Source organism: Littorina saxatilis, unplaced genomic scaffold (assembly GCF_037325665.1).
Source record: "Littorina saxatilis isolate snail1 unplaced genomic scaffold, US_GU_Lsax_2.0 scaffold_596, whole genome shotgun sequence".
Classification (NCBI taxonomy): Eukaryota; Metazoa; Mollusca; class Gastropoda; order Littorinimorpha; family Littorinidae; genus Littorina; species Littorina saxatilis.
Genome location: NW_027128353.1, coordinates 40,001 through 60,000, shown reverse-complemented (window position 1 = coordinate 60,000; position 20,000 = coordinate 40,001). Strand labels below are relative to the sequence as shown.

The 20,000-nt window shown below is 40.1% G+C and overlaps 1 protein-coding gene across 1 annotated transcript in view; it reads left to right on the top strand.

Moving 5' to 3' along the window:
• Positions 1–20,000, top strand: part of LOC138956710 (arylsulfatase B-like) — a 41,079-nt gene that overhangs the window by 19,513 nt on the left and 1,566 nt on the right. Inside the window, exons 5-14 of the mRNA XM_070327997.1 lie at positions 236–342; positions 5,715–5,779; positions 6,323–6,424; positions 6,984–7,047; positions 9,305–9,402; positions 12,745–12,884; positions 17,024–17,082; positions 18,903–19,014; positions 19,201–19,352; positions 19,783–20,000. The exon at positions 19,783–20,000 is cut by the window's right edge and continues 1,566 nt beyond it. Of these exons, the coding sequence (XP_070184098.1) occupies positions 236–342; positions 5,715–5,779; positions 6,323–6,424; positions 6,984–7,047; positions 9,305–9,402; positions 12,745–12,884; positions 17,024–17,082; positions 18,903–19,014; positions 19,201–19,352; positions 19,783–19,955 (1,072 nt within the window). The 3' untranslated portion in view covers positions 19,956–20,000. The remainder of the gene's footprint in view (positions 1–235; positions 343–5,714; positions 5,780–6,322; positions 6,425–6,983; positions 7,048–9,304; positions 9,403–12,744; positions 12,885–17,023; positions 17,083–18,902; positions 19,015–19,200; positions 19,353–19,782) is intronic.

The following is a 20,000-nucleotide window of genomic DNA, read 5'->3' as shown; positions in this document are numbered from 1 at the left end:
GGGGTTGTTTTGCAGTTGATGTCAGCTCTTTATCTCTCGTTTATTCCGATGTAACAGCTCAAGATAGGCTATTTGCAATTTATAACGAAAATGAGATAGGCAGATTGTTCAGAAATTAAAAAAAAGGTTTTTAGCGTTTTTCTCAAAACAGTAAACAATGACATAGGCAATTGTCTTATGAGCGTGACGTTATACAGTTGAACATTTTGGTTCCAATGTTTCGTAATGCACGCAGGTGGCATCTCGGAATGTGCAACTGGAAGTACACACCCACAGAGCGAGGCTTCGAGAGTTTCTTTGGTTACTACAGCGGCATGGAGTTCTACTATAATCACACCAGATGTATGTATACTACTACTACTACTACTACTACTAATAATAATAATAATAATAATAATAATAATAATTGTCAGTAAGTACTGGTGTCACATGACTGATGTGAACCAGTTGATTGGCTAATGGCGATGCGCTAAAACTGTTAGCGCACTCTTGGAGTGCGCTAACTTTTCCACAGAGTGTATTCTTCCGCCCTTTGCCTAAGCGAGACTGTGCTCTCATCCTCAGAATTAATTAATGACATGTAGCTTATATTCTCCACAATACCAAATGACCATAAAATCCCTGCTTCTCAATTAAAGAAGTGGGTTTTTTTCTGACAGATTGCATGTGCCTGTGCTAGTGCAAGTGATCTAAAAATAGAAGCCGCTGTGTTTCATCTAATTTTCGCCGACTTGCATAGATTCTTCTCATATGCCGTGTTAGTGGCATGTAGCTTATCATCCACATTACCAAATGATGAGTTAGTATACAATTCCCAGCGGCTAACAGAAAACACAAGTGTTATTCCGATAACGTACCAGCTAGACCAGTTTGGAAGACTGACTCGATCGACTCTGTAGCAGACTACACAGAAATACGACTACATCAGTTCAGTAAATGAATGGTTTCCGAATAATTATTTCAAGGCAAGAACAATCGTAATCGAAAACGTGTAAGGTTCAGAATGTTCTTACCATATATAAGACTTATTACCAGCCTGCGTCATGCGTGCAGACTGCAGTGGTTCGATTGCCCAGGTAGCCTAGCAGTAGCAGACGACATTAACCCCGCTCAGCAAATTAACATGTTGGGCAAATGTGAACGAAAAAACGATGGGGATATAATACGTGTAGGGTTCAGAGCATTCTTACCGTTCATGTTTAGTACCAGACTCGACTGGAGGTTTCGAATCGCAAATAACTAATAGCACAGTCCTTTCTCCGAGTTCAAATGAGGTCTCTCTGAAAGATCATCACTGTTTAGCTTTACGCTACACTGGATTTTACCAACAAAAATCAAAACAAGAGTTTGCGTGTGACGAAAGCATGACACACTTGAGACAGCCCACACAAAAGTAGATCTTACACGACCTGACCACACAGTTATGCCTATCCAAATGTGCGTTTTGAATCATCTTTTTTCTCTGGCGCAACTGACAATATCGTTATTGAAACAATCCCAGTGCACAAAGGGATTTATAGAGCAAATCTCGAAAATAATTATTGAACTCAGCGCTATGCGCTTCGTTCAATAATGAATTGTCTCGATTTGCTCTATAAATCCCTTAGTGCACTGGGATGTCTCAATAACTTAAATAATACTAATAATTGTCAGTAAGTACTGGTGCCACATGATTGATGTGAAACAGCTGATTGGCTAATGGCAATGCACTAAAATTGTCAGCGCACTCCAAGAGTGCGCTAACCTTCCACAGAGCGTATTCTTCCGCCCTTTGCCTAAGCGAGACTGTGCTCTCATCCTCAGAATTAATTAATGACATGTAGCTTATATTCTCCACAATACCAAATGACCATAAATTCCCTGCTTCTCAATTAAAGCAGAAGTGTTGTTGTTGTTTTTCTGACAGATTGCATGTGCCTGTGCCAGTGCCACTGATCTAAATATAGAAGCCGCTGTGTTTCATCTAATTTTCGCCGACTTGCATAGATTCTTCTCATATGCCGTGTTAGTGGCATGTAGCTTATCATCCACATTACCAAATGATGAGTTAGTATACAATTCCCAGCGGCTAACAGAAAACACAAGTGTTATTCCGATAACGTACCAGCTAGACCAGTTTGGAAGACTGACTCGATCGACTCTGTCAGACTACACTGAAATACGACTGCATCAGTTCAGTAAATGAATGGTTTCCGAATTATTATTTCAAGGCAAGAAAAATCGTAATCGAAAACGTGTAGGGTTCAGAACGTTCTTACCATCATTATAAGACTTATTACCAGCCTGCCTCATGCGTGCAGACTCAGTGCAGTGCCTAGCCTAGCAGACGACATAAACCCCGCTCAGCAAATTAACATGTTGGGCAAATGTGAACGAAAAAACGATGGGGATATAATACGTGTAGGGTTTAGAGCATTCTTACCGTTCATAATATTATTTATTGTCAGTAAGTACTGGTGTCACATGACTGATGTGAACCAGTTGATTGGCTAATGGCGATGCGCTAAAACTGTTAGCGCACTCTTGGAGTGCGCTAACTTTTCCACAGAGCGTATTCTTCCGCCCTTTGCCTAAGTGAGACTGTGCTCTTATCCTCAGAATTAATTAATGACATGTAGCTTATATTCTCCACAATACCAAATGACCATAAATTCCCTGCTTCTCAATTAAAGCAGAAGTGTTTTGTTTTTTTCTGACAGATTGCATGTGCCTGTGCCACAGTGCTACTGATCTAAAATAGAAGCCGCTGTGTTTCATCTAATTTTCGCCGACTTGCATAGATTCTTCTCATATGCCGTGTTAGTGGCATGTAGCTTATCATCCACATTACCAAATGATGAGTTAGTATACAATTCCCAGCGGCTAACAGAAAACACAAGTGTTATTCCGATAACGTACCAGCCAGACCAGTTTGGAAGACTGACTCGATCGACTCTGTCATACGTAGCAGACTATGTACACTGAAATACGACTGCATCAGTTCAGTAAATGAATGGTTTCCGAATTATTATTTCAAGGCAAGAACAATCGTAATCGAAAACGTGTAGGGTTCAGAACGTTCTTACCATATATAAGACTTATTACCTCATGCGTGCAGACTCAGTCAGTGCAGACTGCAGTGGTTCGATTGCTCTTGCCTAGCACAGTAGCAGACGACATAAACCCCGCTCAGCAAATTAACATGTTGGGCAAATGTGAACTAAAAAACGATGGGGATATAAAACATGTAGGGTTCAGAGCATTCTTACCGTTCATATTTAGTATCAGACTCCCCGATGAGTGAAGATACAACACGAGAAATATGCCACATTTATTTTGAAAATGTGCAACCGTCGAGTCCTTCGACTTCGAGTCAATTCAAGGGGAGTCACTCCGCACAGTCAATCCGTCGAACCTCGACTAATCGCAAATAACGAAGAGTACAGTCCTTTCTCCGAGTTCAAATGAGGTCTCTCTGAAAGGTCATCACTGTTCAGCTTAACGCTACACTGGAATTTACCAACATAAATTAAAATGCGTGTGACGAAAGCACGACACACTTGAGACACCCCACACAAAAGTAGATCTTACTGTACACTGACGACCTAACCACACAGTTATGCCTATTCAAATGCGCGTAGCAAAATGTGCGTTTGGAATCTTCTTTTTTCTATGGCGGTACTGACAATATCGTTATTGAAACAATCCCAGTGCACTAAGGGATTTATAGAGCAAATCTCGAAAATAATTATTGAACTCAGCGCTATGCGCTTCGTTCAATAATGAATTTTCTCGATTTGCTCTATAAATCCCTTAGTGCACTGGGATGTCTCAATAACTTAAAGTATAAGACTCCCGGATGAGTGAAGATACAACACGAGAAATATGCCACATCTATCTTGAAAATGTGCTAACCGTCGAGTCCTTCGAGTCAATTCAAGGGGAGTCACTCCGGACAGTCAATCCGTCGAAGCTCGACTGGAGGTTTCGAATCACAAACAGTAACGAAGAGCACAGTCCTTTCTCCGAGTTCAAATGAGGTCTCTCGAAAATAATTATTGAACTCAGCGCTATGCGCTTCGTTCAATAATGAATTTTCTCGATTTGCTCTATAAATTCCTTAGTGCACTGGGATGTCTCAATAACTTAAATAATAATAATAATAATAATAATAATAATAATAATAATAATAATAATAATAATAATAATAATAATAATTGTCAGTAAGTACTGGTGTCACATCACTGATGTGAACCAGTTGATTGGCTAATGGCGATGCGCTTAAACTGTTAGCGCACTCCAAGAGTGCGCTAACCTTCCACAGAGCGTATTCTTACGCCCTTTGCCAAAGCGAGACTGTACTCTCATCCTCAGAATTAATTAATGACATGTAGCTTATATTCTCCACAATACCAAATGACCATAAATTCCCTGCTTCTCAATTAAAGCAGAAGTGGGTCTTTTTTTCTGACAGATTGCATGTGCCTGTGCCACAGTGGCACTGATCTAAAAATAGAAGCCGCTGTGTTTCATCTCATTTTCGCCGACTTGCATAGATTCTTCTCATAATATGCCGTGTTAGTGGCATGTAGCTTATCATCCACATTACCAAATGATGAGTTAGTATACAATTCCCAGCGGCTAACAGAAAACACAAGTGTTATTCCGATAACGTACACAGCATTTGGAAGACTGATTCGATCGAATCTAGCAGACTACACTGAAATACGAGACCCTGAAATACGACTGCATCAGTTCAGTAAATGAATGGTTTCCGAATTATTATTTCAAGGCAAGAACAATCGTAATCGAAAACGTGTAGGGTTCAGAACGTTCTTACCATAAGACTTATTACCAGCCTGCCTTATTCGTGCAGACTCAGTGACAGTGCAGACTGCAGTGGTTCGATTGTTCTAGCCTAGCAGTAGCAGACGACATAAACCCCGCTCAGCAAATTAACATGTTGGGCAAATGTGAACGAAAAAACGATGGGGATATAATACGTGTAGGGTTCAGAGCATTCTTACCGTTCATATTTAGTATCAGACTCCCCGATGAGTGAAGATACAACACGAGATATATGCCACATTTATTTTGAAAATCATTTGTGCGAACCGTCGAGTCCTTCGTGGGGTAGTCAATTCAAGGGGAGTCACTCCGCACAGTCAATCCATCGACGCTCGACTGAAGGTTTCGAATCGCAAATAATGAAGAGCACAGTCCTTTCTCCGAGTTCAAATGAGGTCTCTCTGAAAGATCATCACTGTTCAGCTTTAACGCTACACTGGAATTTACCAACAGAAATTAAAATGCGTGTGACGAAAGCACGACACACTTGAGACACCGGCCCACACAAAAGTAGATCTTACTGTACACGACCTGACCACACAGTTATGCCTATTCAAATGCGCGTAGCAAAGTGTGCGTTTGGAATCTTCTTTTTTCTATGGCGGTACTGACAATATCGTTATTGAAACAATCCCAGTGCACTAAGGGATTTATAGAGCAAATCTCGAAAATAATTATTGAACTCAGCGCTATGCGCTTCGTTCAATAATGATTTTTCTCGATTTGCTCTATAAATCCCATAGTGCACTGGGATGTCTCAATAACTTAAATTATAACTGGACATAAGTGCCTTGTATGCTTGTCCTGTCTTCCTTTTTCTCAATTCTTTTGTTGTGTGTTATACTTCTTTGTATGTTTAGTTAACACGCAATTTTTTGTGTGTGCAGTGGATGGCTACGACTTCAGGGCCAATAAGTCTGTGGCATTGGATCCTACACGAACATACGCTGATGTGAGTTACTTCCCTTGCACGATCTCAACTGCGACCGCTTTGGGTCGGTCCCTTTGGTTGTCGTCCTAGACAGGCTCTGTACCAACTACCTCGTTCTGAAGCGTCGATATGTTGTTTTTACATTGAATCCTTAATTCATTAACTCAGGGTTTCTGTGAATGAAAGTTTGAAGTTGAAAAAAAAAGGAAAGAGGCTTTATGTTATACAGGCTAACTATTTCGCCTCTTAAGGACATGATATGGGTTATATGATTCGAGTTTTACGCCCTCATGGCTTTTGACGATATACACAAGTGTATGCGTGTTTAGATGGCATCAGCACTTATGACAGAATGATCGAGGTCTTTTACGTGCCATTGTGGTGACAAGGGGGTGGGACATGGCTTCCGTCTCTGGGTCTGCACATAAAGTCGACCCGTGTCCGTCCCGGCCCGAATGCGAACCAGCGACCTTCCAATCACAAGTACAGTGCTCTACCAACTGACCTACTGGTCCCCCAAATTTTAAGTTGAGTGCAACAGAACGTCTTATATGATGGTTTCAGTACCTGTTCGTGGACCACGCGCTTGACATCATCGAGAAGCACAACCCCGAGGAGCCGCTGTTCCTCTACTTGCCCTTCCACCTGGTGCACGTCCCGCATGAGGTATACCTTGTCACAACGACATTTGCATCAACAATCACAACATGAGAGGCACTGTCCATCTTGCGTGAACAATTGAACTCACCATCTAAGACTTGGTCATGCGTTTGCATGGATACATGTTCAGGTTAATGTGAACACTGATAGTGATGCATTATTTACATACCTTATGTTAAGCTCCTTACTTATGTGTTTAAAGAATTAACATTCATTGTATTTATATGTCTTACTATATACTCTTTTTTTTAACTCAAAATGTATACAGACAATAGCTAAAAGTAGTTGTAGATGAATCAAAGACAATGATCCATTTCAAGTAGTAAAACAGTAATTGTGTAACACTGTTATATATCTGTCTCTGTCTCTCCCTGTCTCTCTGTCTCTCTGTCTCTGTCTCGCTCTGTCTCTCTGTCTCTTTCTCTCTGTCTATGTCTCTGTCTCTGTCTCTCTCTCTCTCTCTCTCTCTCTCTCTCTCTCTCTCTCTCTCTCTCTCTCTCTCTCTCTCTCTCTCTCTCTCTCTCTCTCTCTCTGCAACTGCTCAACTCATTTTAATTTTCCTCAGGTCCCAGCCAGATTTGAGAATATGTACAGCTCCATCCAGGATGACTATCGTAGGATCTACTGCGGTGAGTGACTTTGGGATTAAATATCCCCTGTACATGTTTTGAAACTGAAGAGACTAGTTTGTTGGTTTAAACAGTCTTTATTCAACAATTCATAGATAGTTCAACATAATGCATGTTAAGGATCAACAACAAGCTCAAGCTCAAGACTATTTTGTTCGTTTCAATGCTGTTGATGCAGTACTGGATCTGATAATATGGGGGGATGGGGGGGGGGGGGGGGGCGGGTGAGGGTCCTAGATATCGGAAACCCCTCCCTCACCCCGGTACCCCCAATGTAATGCTTTGTTTTGTCCAGAATACTTTTTTTTTGGCCAGCCCTTGTATACTTGCGTCATTTTGGAAGCCCCGCCCTCATATATACTCTAGGTTAAGCCCTGTGTTGCTTGATGTTGTTATTAATTACTGGCTTAATTGCTAGTTTTTTTTTTATTACATGTAGTCAAGTTTTGACTAAATGTCTTAACATAGAGGTGTGAATCGAGGCGAGGGTCGTGGTGTATGTGCGTGTGTGTGTGTGTGTGTGTGTGTGTCTGTGTGTGTGTGTGTAGAGCGATTCAGACTAAACTACTGGACCGATCTTTATGACATTTGGCATGAGAGTTCCTGGGAATGATATCCCTGGACGTTTTTTTCTCTTTCTCGATAAATGTCTTTGATGACGTCATATCCGGATTTTTGTAAAAGTTGAGGCGGCACTGTCACACCCTCATTTTTCAATCAAATTGATTGAAATTTTGGCCAAGCAATCTTCGACGAAGGTCGAACTTTGGTATTGCATTTCAGTTTGGTGGCTTAAAAATTAGTTTATGACTTTGGTCATTAAATATCTAAAAATTGTTAAAAAACCCACGTTTTTATAAAACGATCAACATCTTATTTTCCATCATTTTCTGATTCCAAAAACATATAAATATGTTATATTCGATTTAAAAACAAGCTCTAAAAATTAAAAATATGAAAATTGAGATTAGAAATTAAATGTTCAAATTCGATTTAAACATTATTTTATCTTATTCCTTGTCGGTTCCTGATTCCAAAAACATATAGATATGATATGTTTGGATTAAAAACACGCTCAGAAAGTTAAAACGAAGAGAGGTACAGTAAAGCGTGCTATGAAGCACAGCGCAACCGCTACCGCTCCAAACAGGCTTGTCGCTTTCACTGCCTTTTGCACTAGCGGCGGACTACGTTCAGTTTCATTCTGTGAGTTCCACAGCTTGACTAAATGTAGTAACTTCGTCTTGCGCGACTTGTTTATTTTGTTTTATTTTATGTTTTTTTTTTTTTTTTTTTTAACTCAGTTGCATGCAGGCTGCTTCAAACCTTATTTTGTTGTTCTTTTTTTTTCTTTTTTTTTTCTTTTGTTCTTTCTTCTTTTGGGCAGTGCGCATCCTCCTGCATTGGTCATTTCTTTTTCTTACTCAAATTCTTACATTTTAAATTAAACAACAAATAGGCAAATATATCAATTCTTATTTGACAAAAATAAAAATAAAATGATACCATCAATTTACTTTGCTAGTTAATAAACGCCTATTTCTATCCTGATTTCTGCTTTAATGTAGGTCCCCTCTGAGGCTATGCTTTCATGTCATTCAACGCAGCAAAGTGTATCATATCAAAAGGAATACAGGGTTCTTGCTAGTTTTTTTCAACCAATGTTTTTTTACATTTAGTCAAGTTTGGACTAAATGTTTTAACGTAGAGGGGGTAATCGAGACGAGGGTCGTGGTGTATGTGTGTGTGTGTGTGTGTGTGTGTGTGTGTGTGTGTGTGTGTGTGTGTGTGTGTATGTGTGAGAGAGAGAGTGTGTGTGTGTATGTGTGTGTGTGTGTGTGTCTGTCTGTCTGTCTGTCTGTCTGTCTGTGTGTGTGTGTGTAGAGCGATTCAGACTAAACTACTCGACCGACCTTTATGACATTTGACATGAGAGTTCCTGAGTATGATATTCCCAGACGTTTTTTTTCATTTTTTTTAATAAATGTCTAAAATAAATTTAATAAATTTGCCTAAAGTAAATGTCACGCTCTCATTTTTCAACCAAATTGATTGAAATTTTGGTCAAGTAATCTTCCACGAAGCCCGGACTTCGGTATTGCATTTCAGTTTGGTGGCTTAAAAATTAATTAATGGCTTTGGTCAGTAAAAATCTGAAAAATAGTAAAATTTACGTTCATCTTATTCTTCATCATTTTCTGATTCCAAACACATATAAATATGTTATATTTGGATTAAAAACAATCTATGAAATCAGGTATGGTGTCGATGTTGGACGAGGCTGTGAAAAACGTGACGGATGCCCTGGAAAAGGCCGGCCTGACTGACAACATGTTCCTCATCTTTACTACTGACGTGAGTAGACTCTTGGGCATTTGTTTTGTTTTTTTTGTTTTTTGGTATGACTATTTTACCTATCTGTTTTAAATCTTAACAGCGACATATTTGTATGCAGACATGTGTTTTAGTTGAGAACAATGTTTATTTATTGCACAGATATTTAAATATAATATTCAAATATAATAATATTAATGTTGTAGTCCTTTGTTTGTCTTTAAGTTATATGTATCACCACTGCAATTTCTCCATGTAAGATAATAAAGTTAATTTGATTTGATTTGATTTGAAGGTACACGAGACAGGTACTATAATAAACGGGTGGAAGCCAGCCGCGGTATTGGATTTGTTGAAACTGAAATTTGTGACCCTCCACCACGAAATGAGTCGCATGTCACCTCGCGCGGTTCTGCGCTAGGCTTAATATAAGTCCGGGGAGTGTCTGGTAACAGTGTGAGGGTCACCTTAGTCACAGGCTTATAACTTAAACAGTTTTCGCTCTTTTCTAAAACGGTTTTCACCACTGGATAGAGCATAAAACACTCTTTAGGAAAATGTAAAAATATGAAAATCATGCAATGGTGACATGCGACTCATTCCGTGGTGGAGGGTCACATTTGTTGTAATTTCAACGAATCAGATTCTGCGGTTTGTTCTCTCCTGGTTGGGTGGCATCCACTTTTGGTTCGTGCACCTCAGAGCTGAAGTGCACTAAGCGAAACTGGGTTGGAACAAGCCGCGTAGTCCGATTGGTGGACATCACAGCAACTTTCACTGTCGTCAATCAATTAGATGCCGCGGCTGCGCAGCCATTTTCGCTTCGGGAACCTAAGCCCTGGTGTAACAAAACACATTCGAACGACAATCATTCAAAGTAACATGTTCTGGATAAATACTTAATTAACCTTCGTCCCCATACCCGTGTGACCTGGAATAATAGGCCGTGAAAGGTGGATGCAGCGCCAAAAAACAGTCGATCTACTGGCCGATGTGAATGCGTGATATATTGTGTAAAAAATTCCATCTCACACGGCAACATGCGCCTTGAGTCGCCTTGTGTGGTGAGATACGTGCGCGATATAAATCCTCGGAAATAAAAAAAATAAAATAAATATTTAAAAGTTACCGAGTTGCCAGTTATCTGTATCTCTCCGTCATGAATTGCAGTCGCCTTTTTTAACGTAAACATGTGTCTTACGTTTGTGTCGTCGTTTTTTTGTATACCCTCATATGGGCGGTGGTCACGTAACCCCCGTTAAACACATATGTATTTGAAAAACCGTGCTAGATAGCCAATGTAAGTGCCTTTAACGGCATTAAACGTTTGCATGAAATGACACATACATAACTTTAATATTGGGGTACGAAGATTGTCGCAATAATGTGGGATTGTTATTTTTTTTTCGTGTGGTGTCAGACCACTATCAAACTATAGTTAATGATACTAATAATAACTGGACAATTTTAAGTGCCTAACCTATGGCTATAGGCCTTTAAAAAAAGAACATATACAGAATAGAACAATTAAATGCACAACCTACATAAAACAATTAACCATACGGACCAAAATCACCACATGTACTGTTCACACAATATTCATATATGCTACACACACTATATATACACACATAACCAGCGAACACTTTCAACAATCATGCCAACTGTGCGGGAGAGGAGTACGTAGGGTGTTTTGGAAGTCCTTAGACTCCAAGCTCCTGGCAATGCCTCATGATATTTACAATGACATTGGCATACTGCAATCTTTCATTGGCGATGACACAAATGTTCATGCATCTCAAAGTTTCCTCTGCAAAGAAAGCAACTCTCAGAGAACGCTACCCGTCTATGTTTACTTGCCTGTTTGGAGCTCAAAAAAGGGAGTTTACAGCAATGATGTATACACATCTCTGAAATGATTGTTATGTTTCTCACACCTACTGCATAGTGTGGGTATTTTGAGGGAAGAACGCTCCTTCCAAAACGAGTACTTACAATTGGTACAATGAATTTCAATTAATCAATATGAGGCTTATATTGCGCGTATTCCGTGGGTACAGTTCTAAGCGCAGGGATTTATTTATGCCGTCAGTGAGATGGAATTTTTTTACACAATAGCCTACATCACGCATTCACATCGGCCAGCAGATCGCACCCATTTCGGCGCATATCCTACTTTTCACGGCCTATTATTCCAAGTCGCACGGGTATTTTGGTGGACATTTTTATCTATGCCTATACAATTTTGCCAGGAAAGACCCTTTTGTCAATCGTGGGATCTTTAACGTGCACACCCCAATGTAGTGTACACGAAGGGACCTCGGTTTTTCGTCTCATCCGAAAGAATAGCACTTGAACCCACCACCTAGGTTAGGAAAGGGGGAGAAAATAGCGGCCTGACCCAGGGTCGAACACGCAACCTCTCGATTCCGAGCGCAAGTGCGTTACCACTCGGCCACCCAGTCCCGATTTAAATCGGGTAGACACGTCTTCAAAGATGACACCCGCGCAGACCGACGGTTGAATGCTGTTACTGCAACAAATGTTGCTGCAGTTGAAAAGTTGAAGAGGTAGGATACACACGTGATCTCTCTGGTGTACAAAAGGGGGTATGTCTCGAAATGTGCATACACATATTCTCCAATTGTGACTACAGAGAGTGTAAGGATTGTGTGAAGGTTGTAACAGGCGAAGGGGACTTGGGTCTATCAATTTGACCCCGGGCAACACATCGATCAGCCGTTTGGATGTTCCTAAACGGCTCCACCCCTATCAACCATTGGTGATCTCGGTCCCATTTGTTTGAAAATAAGGAAACATCGCCAACAGTATAAAAAGGGAGCAGCGTACGGTTACCTTGGAACAGTACATACATCATTGCCTGCCTGTGGTGTTTAAAGCTTGGCGCCAAACACGGGTACTTGCGGGTTGATGCTACTCCATTGCAATGTCCCGTTTTACACAGCTTCCAAATAAGTCGAATTTACTAACATATTAGGATGTTTGCCTGATGTTCCGTTCACTATATTTTGCTGAATTGGCCCCTTTCGACGTTTTCCTGTTTTTACATTTAAAGAAAGAAGTTCAGAGGAAACCGTTAGGAGAGCCCTGATGCTGCTGTCCGAGAGTAAACGAGGGTCATTGAAAGTATCGGCAAAAACTCGCGCGCCGACATGTTTACAAAGTATTTCTACAGACTGTTAAAGTGTGTCGCAGTTCAGGAAGGATCCTTCAAGAAAATGGCGTGGCCAAATTAACGGTGAGCTGTGCGCTAATATGAAATTCTAAGGATTTCCAGAACAGCCCTCGTACGTGCAGAAATGGAATCAAACCTGTCTGCATTTACTTTCTGACATTGTATAGAATGGCGGACCGACGTTTAACGGCGCAAATAACCTCCCTCTACGTGGAGCCAAGGCCACCTACTGGGAAGGGGGAACTCGAGGGGCTGGCTTTGTCCACAGCAAGAATCTGTTGCAGAAGACTGGTTACACCAACAATGGGTAAGTTTTCTGAGGGGCGATATGCTGTCCGTTGTTATTGTTTCACTGACTTACAGACAGGGAAAGCAAACACAGTTGTAAGAAGATTGTTGTAGCATAATACTATTTTAAGCTCAGGGCCTTATTATTTGATGTTGAAATAATAGTTGTTAGAAAACCATTTACATCCTAATTGATAGTGTGCGCTTTTGACATGAAAGTCAGCCACTAGACAGATGTGGTTATTGACATCTGAAATCTCAATGACTAAAAAAATAACCAACCAACCAAACAAACAAACAAACAAACACTCAAACAAACAAACAAACAAACAAACAAACAAACAAACAAGCAAACAAACAATCGATAAATCAGACAAGCAAACAGCATGTAAGCAAGCATGCAGTCAAACAATCAAACAAACAATCAAACAAACAATCGATAAATCAGACAAGCAAACAGCATTTAAGCAAGCATGCAGTCAAACAATCAAACAAACAATCAAACAAACAATCGATAAATCAGACAAGCAAACAACATGTAAGCAAGCATGCAGTCAAACAATTAAACAAACAATCAAACACGGAGACAAACAAACACATACATAAACAAACACACAAACAAACAAACAAACAAACAAACAAACAAACAAACACACAAACAAACAAACAAACAAACAAACAAACAAACAAACAAACAAACAAACAAACAAACAAACACATACAAAACGAGATCGATCGTTCCTTCTGTTCATACATTAAAATGATAAATGCGCAAGTCGCGTATAGACGTTTCAAATTAGAAACACATACCCAATTTCCGAAATCGATTTAAAAACAATTTCATCTTATTCCTTGTCGGTTTCTGATTCCAAAAACATATAAATATGATATGTTTGGATTAAAAACACGTTCAGAAAGTTCAAACGAAGAGAGGTACAGAAAAGCGTGCTATGCAGCACAGCGAAACCACTACCGCGCTGAACAGGCTCGTCAGTTTCACTCCGTTTTGCACAAGCGGCGGACTACGGTCATTGTGAAAAAATGCAGTGCGTTTAGTTTCATGCTGTGAGTTCCACAGCTTGACTAAATGTAGTAATTTCGCCTAATCTTCACGTCTGTTGTGCTTCCTTCACACGATTTGCTTGATGCATGGGTTTCTACTCATTAACAAACACATCTAGAGAGAGAGAGAGAGAGAGAGAGAGAGAGAGAGAGAGAGAGAGAGAGAGAGAGAGAGAGAGAGAGAGAGAGAGAGAGAGAGAGAGAGAGATCGAGAGAGAGAGAGAGAGAGAGAGAGAGAGAGAGAGAGAGAGAGAGAGAGAGATTAACGATTAACGAATTTTAATGCATTTAGGCAACATGCCCCTTGCAATTGGGGGAAAAAACGTGGCAAAAACAACATCAAGGACAAACATAAATGTAATACTGGTGGACTATCTAGTCCATCAGAAAAAGTAATTGTGATATTATATAATATGTACATTACAATGACGGCCATAGCCGGTTAAATAGTGTAGTTAAGTTGTCGCCTTTTCTGCTATTGTTCAGGATTTGCAATCAGCTCTTGTCTAAGTTTTAAACAATCAAAAATAAATGATGCCAGCATTTCCTGATTTTCAATATTCATTAAGTTGACAAAATTTCTAGCTCTCAAACAATTATTGAATAGAATGTTTAAAGAAAACTGTTGTCTTATATTTGAATAGGCTTGGCAGGCGAAGATGAAATGAATTTCATCCTCCTCCGCCAGACCACACAAGGGACATAATTCCAATCGTCTATTTACATTGTATCTGTGCCTGTTGCAATATAAGTCGTTTATGCCAACTCTAAATCGGACCAGAACGTCTCTATAACGTCTAATATGCAAACTTGATAAGTAATGTTCATACTGTAAAATAGTTTTGAAGCTTCGATAGGTCACAAATCGTTCACTATCAAATAACTTTGCATGCCAGTCTTGTTGAAAGCAATCGAGCAAACGCTGCTTAAGCATCTTCAAAAAACCAGTTTTATTACCGACCTGCTGCTCAATCCAAGAATAGCCAAAACCCAGGCGAAACACATGGTTTTTAATGTCACTAGCCCAAGTCTTAATCCCTCTTTCCTCTAAACGTTTAAGATGATCGTAAATTGCTCTTGGAATTCTATGGGAAGGCATTTCTAATAGTTTTAGCCAGTATTTAATTGCTTTCATAAGGGAATTAATAAAAAGTGGGTGTCTGCCCAATTCACCATATATCATGGTATTAGGCGTTTTCTGACTCACTGATAAGAGTTTCTTGCATGCATACATTTGGACCCGTTCAATTTCCGCAATTTCTTTTACACCCCATATTTCGGACGCATACAAAAGAGCAGGCTGAACTTGGAGGTCGAACAAACGCAAAAATACTTTTATATCATTACATTCTATTCTCCATAATGCCCGTAAAATATCCATCACTTTTTTCTTTGCTCGTGCAGCGATTTGCTCCATTGCTGTACATATTGAAAGTTTAGTTGTCAGTGTAAAGCCTAAGTAAGTGTAAGAGTTAACCACTTCTAGTAGATCACCGTTTAAATACCATTTCTCACGCGCTGCTAGGTAGCCTCCTTTGCGGAATACCATCACTTTAGTCTTACTAAGGTTGACTGACAGTCCCAGTCTACCGGAGGCCCTAGCAAGCACATTTAACTGGTTCTGCAGGCCAACAACCGTGTGTGAAACAAGGGCTAAATCATCTGCAAATAATAAAGCGAAAATGTATTCTATTAGGTTGGATAAAGTGATGCCATGTCTTCCGTCTCTTTTTTAATTCTTCAGCAACCTCGTTAATAAATAGGGCAAAAAGTTTCGGTGACAATAAACAGCCTTGTTTCAGACCGATTGGTGATCCAAAGAACTCTGTATAGTCCTGACCAGCTCTGACGCAGCAGAGAACATTTTCATACATGCTCTTTAAAATTTTAAGCATTTTTCTAGACAATCCTTTCCGGCATAAGCATGCCCATAGCTTGTTTCTATTAATAGAATCGAATGCCCGACGGTAATCTATGAAAGCAACAAAAACCTTTTTATTTTGCGCTAAACCTTTCTGGATTATAGTGTAAAGTGAGGAAATGTGATCAACAGTCGAGTATCCGGCTCTAAAGCCTGCTTGTTCTTCTACAATTTGTTCAGTTTCTTCCATCCACTGCGTCAGCCGCTTGTTCAAAATGTGCGTGAATATTTTACTGACAACACTAACAAGAGAAACACCTCTATAATTTCCCGGATCGTCTGTGTCCCCTTTTTTGAAAATAGGCACAATGACGGACTTGAACCAGAATTCCGGGAAATACCCCGTTTCAAGAAGAGCATTGAGGTAGTCATGTAAAAAAGGCATTACATTAATAGTCTTTATTACTTCAGCAGGTATTCCGTCCAAACCACTAGCTTTGTTTCGTTTGAGGTGTCCTATAGCATCCTTAATTTCTTCAGAAACAATAGGTCTGTCTGTTATGTGACAATAGTCTGTCGGCTCTGCATTTATAATTATATCTTCTTGGTCGCTTTGGTTTTCATCATTCGCGTTTAACAGAGTTTCAAAATGTTCCTGCCATTGGTCTAAACTAATGTTAGCTTTAGGTTGGGATTTTCTCAACATTGTGCGTACAGTACTCCAAAATTGGAGACCATCACCAGAAGAATCGACTAAAGCATTAACTTGTCTTTTTTTGAAACACTCCTTTTTTTCCTTCAGTGATTATTTATATTCTTTCCTATAATGACAATATACTAACCTATTCAAATCCGTTTTCGCTTTTCTATACTCTCTCAAAGCTCCTCTTGCTCCAGTTTTTTTCAACCTACAATCATTATCAAACCAACATGGATCTTTATAAGAATCAAATGGCCTAATGACCCTTGTCATACACTGCGTGCACGTTTAACTGCTTGTCTTTCTCACGATCAGCGTTTTGTGTGAGTGAATGGTCTATATATATAGTTTGTTGATTGCTTGAGTGACTGAGTCTATCAATGTGTAACTCCTTAATTTCATCTTGTCTTCTTCCTCACCTGAACATGCATCAATTTACGCGTGCTTGTGTTGGCTTGTTTGTAGTAATCCATTTACACAGTTATTTATTAATCCATGCTTCTGTTCATCTACCTGTTACCTCTCTGTGTTACAGAATGATGCACGCGGCGGATTGGTTTCCCACACTGTTACACCTCGCTGGGTCAAAGCCTGGTGCGTGTTGCTACACTTCTGTACTTGATACGTTAGACAGACCTTCCAACCTTTGTGAAGCCTCGAGTGTAGCAATGTCGATTGTTGTGTGTGCATTGTCAGTGACGCATTTTAGTGTAGGATTGTGCAGAATGTATTCTCACATCCGCATGTATGCCATCTTGCACAAGAATACAAAAAATGGTCTCATATTAAAGTTTCATGAGAATGCAGGTATGTAAATGCCCATTAGATAATATATCTGCAGTGCCACTGTTCAGTGAAGACAATGTGTTATGACCCATATTGTGACCGCTACACGGAATGGGAAGCAGAAATGATTACCAGGACTCAAAAAAGGGGGTCCTGCAATGTTTATCTTGGCGTACCAACTGCTCTTAAAACGTAGCATTTGGCAGCTCTGGTCAGACCCTCCCATCCAGTCTCTGTCTATTCTTAAATGGACGAACATGCTAGAGCGTACAGTCCCGTAGCGTCGGTCCTTTATATTGTTCTCCAAAAGTCCCCCCAAAATAGAGTGCCATCGTTCCAGAGATGTAATATGCAACGTTCACAATGTTTCATCAGAGAAACGCTATGATTTATGCTTGAGTACGGATCCTCAACACAATCTATTGTACACCTGTCACGACAGTAGCATTGTATGAAGTTTTGTTTAAACCATAAAGCGCGCAGTCCCAAGCTAGCTTAGAATACATGTCTGCCAGTTGAACGATTTGATCATTTTGTTGATTTAACTACGCCAGTCATGTTTGTATTACGTCCATTTGGCTTTAGATAAACATGCAGGTTTTAGTTGTTATTAAAGATCACGTACTTTTTACATTTAGTCAAGTTTTGACTAAATGTTTTAACGTAGAGGGGGGAATCGAGACGAGGGTCGTGGTGTATGTGTGTGTGTGTGTGTGTGTGTCTGTGCGTGTGTGTGTGTGTGTGTGTGTGTGTGTGTGTGTGTGTGTGTCTGTCTGTCTGTCTGTCCGCTGTGCGTGTGTGTGTGTAGAGCGATTCAGAGTAAACTACTAGACCGATCTTTATGAAATTTGACATGAGAGTTCCTGGGTACGATATCCCCTGACGTTTGTTTCATTTTTTGATAAATTTCTTTGATGACGTCATATCCGGCTTTTCGTGAAAGTTGAGGCGGCACTGTCACGCTCTCATTTTTCAACCAAATCGGTTGAAATTTTAATCAAGTAATGTTCGACGAAGCCCGGACTTCGGTGTTGCATTTCAGCTTGGTGGCTTAAACATTAATTAATGACTTTGGTCATTAAAAATCGGAAAATTGAAAACAAAAATTATAAAACGATCCACATTTACGTTCATCTTATTCTCCATCGTTTTCTGATTCTAAAAACATATAAATATGTTATATTTGGATTAAAAACAAGCTCAGAAAATTAAAAATATAAAAATTATTATCAAAATAAAATTTTCGAAATCAATTTAAAAACACTTTCATCTTATTCCTTGTCGGTTCCTGATTCCAAAAACATATAGATATGATATGTTTGGATTAAAAACACGCTCAGAAAGTTAAAACGAAGAGAGGTACAGAAAAGCGTGCTATCCTTCTCAGCACAACTACTACCCCGCTCTTCTTGTCAATTTCACTGCCTTTGCCATGAGCGGTGGACTGACGATGCTACGAGTATACGGTCTTGCTGAAAAATTGCATTGCGTTTAGTTTCATTCTGTGAGTTCGACAGCTACTTGACTAAATGTTGTATTTTTGCCTTACGCGACTTGTTTGAAATTAAGAAAGTGTTTTTGTTATGGGATATTGGTAAACCAACATGTACCTGATTTGCTTTGCACAGACAGTGACATCGACGGCGTCAACCAGTGGGACATGCTGAGTACAGGGGTGGACAGTCCCAGAACAACCTTCGTCTACAACATCGACAACATCACCAGGGCCGCTGCTATAAGGTGGGTGGAACGGGTTGGGTGTGTGTGTGTGTGGGTGTGTGTGCGAAACTTTGAAACTGCATCTTCTTTGTAAGGATCAAAGTCGCTTGTTTATTTCAATGCATGTTCTCTCAGGTGCTCACCTAATTGTGAATGTAGAGCGCTTATTTTCCTCTGCTTCTCTTATCTTGTCATCTCTGTTGCCAGACACGGCGACTACAAGCTGATGGTGGGGTCACCTGGTGGGTGGAACGGCTGGTACCCCCTGCCTAAGCTGCACGCACAGCTCAAGGAACAGTTAGCACACGATGCTGAGGACGTGGACCAGCAGTGGAAACCACAGCTCTACAACATAAAGGGTATCCTGTGTGTTTGTAAAAACATAGAATGTATTGAAGAATATGGATATATATGAATTAATTCATGCGTAATTTCTAACTCTGTACAGGAAGCGTTCATGATGTTGAATGTAGGTATGTGTCCAAGAGGAGGGATGTTCTTGACCAACTGAAAATTATGATCATAATTATCTGATATAGAGAGCTGATTGTGTGTGTGTGTGTGTGTGTGTGTGTGTGTGTGTGTGTGTGTGTGTGTGTGTGTGTGTGTGTGTGTGTGTGTGTGTGTGTGTGTGTGTGTGTCAATGAATGAACATTTGATAATTAATAATACATATGTAACTTAAAAATAATGAAAAACTAAACAAGCCAAAAAACAACCAAACAATCAAATCACGTGTTCCCTTGCTTACTGATAGTATATGTATGCGTCTATTCTTATATTGATCAGAGGACCCAGAAGAGCGCCATGACCTATCAAGCCAGATGCCAGAGATGATGAAGTTCCTGCAGGGAGAGCTGGAGAAGTACCGCCAGAAGGAGGTCCCTCCACAGAACGCGCCCTACGACCCTGCTGGCGACCCCAAGAACTTTGGTGGTGTCTGGACTCCTGGCTGGTGCTGAGGATAACCAGCAGAAACATAGCTTGCTATCAATGCCGTGCATGTC